Raw genomic sequence first — 4,444 nt, 5'->3', positions numbered from 1 at the left:
AGAGTTTAGTGCTGTTGTATATAGGGTCGCTATGAGTCACAAGCAACTCGATGGCACATAACAACAACAATTGAGAACAGTTAATGACATTAATTAATTACTAATTTTTCAAGTATAGCAAATGTTGGGATTATCAGTCTTTATCTTCATGGGAAAATATTTTAAATTACTTACACAACAAATGAAAGGCTCTGAGATATTATGAAATTATGAGGAATTTAGCATGGGTTGTTGGTTGACGGTGGTCGAGGGAACAAGTCACTCATTATTTTGTGGATGTGTATGTTCAAAGTTCTTCTAACAACAAATATTTTTAAAGAAAGAGATTTTACAAGGTTTGATTGCACCCTTTTCAGTGTCTCACCCTCAATCTCTTTCTTCTGCACCAACCACGAAATTGGGAGCCCATTGACGTTGGAGTATGTTATCTTCTCTGTGAAAATAAAACAAAAATCCAGAGGAAGTCCGAGGTGAGGACAAAGTGTATTTTGTTGTTTTTTTTTTTTAATTATTTTGTGTACGTGTAACATCAAATAAGATCTGACAGGTACAGGAGGAGATTGTCACTCCTTCTCCAGCAGAGCATCTAGTAGATTCAAACCACTCACCTCTGGGATTGCAGTGCAGCTTCTTGCCACTAGGCCACCAGAGCTCACCAAGGACAAACCTTTAATGAACGTCTGGAGGGCAGCTCTGTGATGGTCAATGGCTCAGTGACTTGTGCCCCTTGAGCATGCGCCGAAGGATGAGCTGCACGCCGGCCGACATGCTCAGGCGCTTGATGTTACTCTGCGGATACTCGTTACCGCACGTCCTGCCCCAGGTGTCCAGGAGCCCCAGCCAGGCTCGGGGCTGGAGCCACCTGTCCTTCAGCAGAGCCATCAGCCTATTGGGATGCCCACAGGTCTCCCAAAGACCCAGCCAAGGAAACCACACCAGGGCTAGTCTACTTTTTATAATCTTATATTCTGTTCTTAGGGGGAGGATGTTATATAGGGCTCAAGGATTCAGAGACATTCTTCAAAGTCTTTTATTAAGACATAAACAGGAAAAAGACAGACGAATCATTCCAGGATGAGAGACATCATCGGCATGTGACAAAGGGATACCAATGAATCAACGTTATGGCTTTTTAAAGACAATTTAGAGACAAAGGAAATTGTCGCCGGATCATGACTGGTGGCAATTACAATCCATCACTCTTTGATTGGGATATATATGTACACGCAGATTAAGAAAGTTGACAGCATTGGTCCTGGCTTTCCTGCCACCTGGCTACGTGACAATCAGAGCTCTGACTCAGTGGTCATGAAGGACACACCCAGGCAAGCTCCCTGGTGCTTCACGCAGCCCTCCTGACACTTACCTGAACTGCCATTCACTATCCACCGCACTCTGCATGGGGGCAAACCACATGGCCGGTTTTCTGGTCAGAGAGGACTCAAACGGCATCTGAACCTAGGTCAAGAATTGAAAAGGACTTAGGACACCACTATAGACCTCTACCTTGCACAGACCAAATGCTTCAGAACGGAAGCTCTAACACAGCCTGTAAAATTGGACAGTAGTATCAGGCTCCGGTCACTCAGCATAGCTATTTCGTGATCCACCTGTGGGGCTGCATGTATCAGCAGTTCTTTGTATTGACAAGTCACTTACCTTTGTATTTGGCAGCACAGCAGAGATGAAGGATGGTACAGGATTTCATTCTGTTGTAGGTGGTGGAGTCATTGTGAAAGGAGACATCACCTAACAGCAACATACCATCGCTGGGAATGCCACAATTGGTTTATCTATTCACTTGTTTGTCCATCCACTCAATATTTGGGTCAATGAGAGTATTCCTAGCTTCTATGAACAGTCCTGTGTAAGTCTTTGTACGGACATACACTATTATTTTCCTTGGATAAATCCTTAGAATTAAAATAGCAAGATCATCTGAAAGATGTAAATTTTTTTTTAAAACTTCTTAAGCACAATTTTTGTGCAGTGTTTCATTCCCATCCAGAGTGTATTAGAATTCCAATTGCTCTGTATCTTCTGTCAGTCTTTTAGTTTAGACTCTCTAATAGGTGTTAGAAATTCTAATAGGGAGCTCTGGTGGCCTAGTGGTAAGGAGGTGTGTTGCTAACCTGAAGGCACGTAGTTCAAATCCACTAGCTGCTCTGTAAGAGAATGATGGACAGTCTCCTATGCAATGTACCGCCTCTGAAAACCCAATGGACGGTCAGCTATGAATCAGCTTTGAGCACTTACCACCACGAATAGGTGCACAGGGAGCTCTGATAGAAGGGATGGGTTTAGTGGTGTCAGTCCAAAGGCAGGTGGTTTGAACCCACCAGTTGCTCCTTGGGAGAAAGATGGGCAATCTTCTCCCTTGGGATTTACAGCTATGTAAGTGGATCAGCTAGGAGTCAGCTCCAACTTGATGACATGTCAACACAACAACAATAGATCTATATGCACTGCAATCCCAGAGATATGCGGTTCGAATCCACCCGATGCTCTGCTGGAGAAGGAGGGGCAATCTCCTCTTGTACCAGTCAGATCCGATTTGACGGTACACACACACACAAAATAGTAATACAATTTTTAAAAAAATTAAAATATTTAAAAAAACCCCAAAAACAGTAGGTCTATTATTGTCAGAAAAAGGACAGCATGCTTGGAGAAGTAGAGGGTCAGCTAAAGAGAGGAAGACCCCAAATGAGATGGGCTGATACTACACCAGTAGACTTACACACAGCAGAGAGAGTGAGAGAGGCCCGGGATCAGACAGCGTTTAGCTCTGTCGTACCAGGATCACAGCAGACTGAACGGCCTTAATGATAGGTGTGTGGTATTTCACTGTGGGCTTGCATTTCCTCGGTGAATAACAACATTGTGCATCTTTACATGCTTCTTGTAGTTAAGCGCCATGGAATTGATTCCAACGCATGAGGATCCAATGCCCTTACACAGGGGGTGACTTTAATTTCGTCCTTTTTTAATTTTGTTGTGTATCATTGTTGTGTGTGTTGTCTCTTTCTCCAGCTGAGGATCTGGTGGATTCAAACTGTGCGCCTTCAGGGTTGCAGCACAGCTTCTTGCCACTAGGCTACCATGGCTCCCTAAGGGAGTGACTGTAATAAACAGAAGTCCATTTTCTCACAGTTTTGGATGCTACATGTCTGAAATTGGGCACTGGATCTCAGAGAAGGCACTCTGTCGTTTGGTTCTGTTCCATTGTCTCTTTACAGCTTCTGGTCTTTAACTTGTTGGTGATCTTCATATTGTGTCTGCTTCTCTCCATCTCTGTATAATCTGCGTGCTCTGGTGGCCTAGTGGTAAGGAATCGTGCTGCCATTGCAAAGGTATGCGGTTCCAATCCACCAGCGAGTTGCTCTTTTGGGAGAAAGATGGGCAATCAATTCCCACGTGATTTGAAAACCTGCTGGGGGTCAACTATGGGTCTGTTTCAACTCAAACAGCTGCATAATAATAACTGCATAATCTACTCCTTTATCTGTCAAAGGTGATAAAGATACATCCTACACTTACATGACCTCACTGATGTAACAAAGAGAACCCTATTCCAAAATGAATGAACCAAATTATGAGTTTGAGTCTATCCTACTCAAATTTAAAAACTCTCTCAAAGCTAGATTTCATTTACTGAACACTGATGATTGAGAAGAGCAGATGAATTGTGGGATGACATCAAGGACATCATCCATGAAAAAAATTAAAAGGTCATTAGAAAGAAATTAAAGCTGGAGTCAAATGAAGCCACAGAATGAGGAATATCATTGCTGACATCAGATGGATCTTGGCTGAAAGCAGAGAAAACCAGAAAGATGTTTACTAGTATTTTAGTGACCATGAAAAGGCATTTGACTGTGGGTTATAACAAATTATAGCTAACATTGAGAAGAATCCCAGAACACTTAATTAAACCTATGTGAACTTATACATAAAACAAGAAAATGTTCTCTAAACAGAACAAGGGAACACTGCATGGTTTAAAATCAGGAACGGTATGTGTCAAGGTTGTATCCTTCATCAGTACCTGTTAAATCTGCATGCTGAGTAAATAATTTGAGAAGATGGATTACATCAAGAAGGATGTGGAATTAGAGACTCGTTAACAACATGTGTTATGTAGATGACGCTAGATGATGCAAACTTGCTTGCACAAAGTGAAGAGGATTTGAAACACTTGCTGTGGAAGATTAAAGGCTATAACTTCCAATATAGGTTACATCTCGACATCAAGAAAACAAAAATCCTCACCACTGGACCAATAGACATCATGATAGATAGAGAAAAGATTGAAGCTGTCAATGATTTCATTTTATTTGGACCTACAATCAACATTTACTTAGTTGCTATTATTTAGATTCAACAAGACTTCATGGAGGGCCTTAGTACTTAAGTCAGCTGTTACTATGTTTTGGAGGAACAT

General features: G+C 41.9%; 1 protein-coding gene across 1 annotated transcript; it reads right to left on the bottom strand.

The window, feature by feature from the left end:
* Positions 1-702: 702 nt before the first annotated feature.
* On the bottom strand, positions 703-1,416 carry LOC102858186 (39S ribosomal protein L34, mitochondrial-like). Its single transcript, XM_006885957.1, has 2 exons — positions 1,367-1,416; positions 703-886 (listed from the first exon to the last, which is right to left on the bottom strand). Exons 1-2 carry the CDS (start codon positions 1,414-1,416, stop codon positions 703-705), a joined length of 234 nt encoding a protein of 77 aa, XP_006886019.1.
* Between the last annotated feature and the right edge of the window lie 3,028 nt (positions 1,417-4,444).

This window comes from Elephantulus edwardii, unplaced genomic scaffold (assembly GCF_000299155.1).
Source record: "Elephantulus edwardii isolate Elephantulus edwardi_28Jun2011 unplaced genomic scaffold, EleEdw1.0 scaffold00045, whole genome shotgun sequence".
NCBI classification, from domain to species: Eukaryota; Metazoa; Chordata; class Mammalia; order Macroscelidea; family Macroscelididae; genus Elephantulus; species Elephantulus edwardii.
This window is presented reverse-complemented; position numbering and strand designations above follow the sequence as displayed.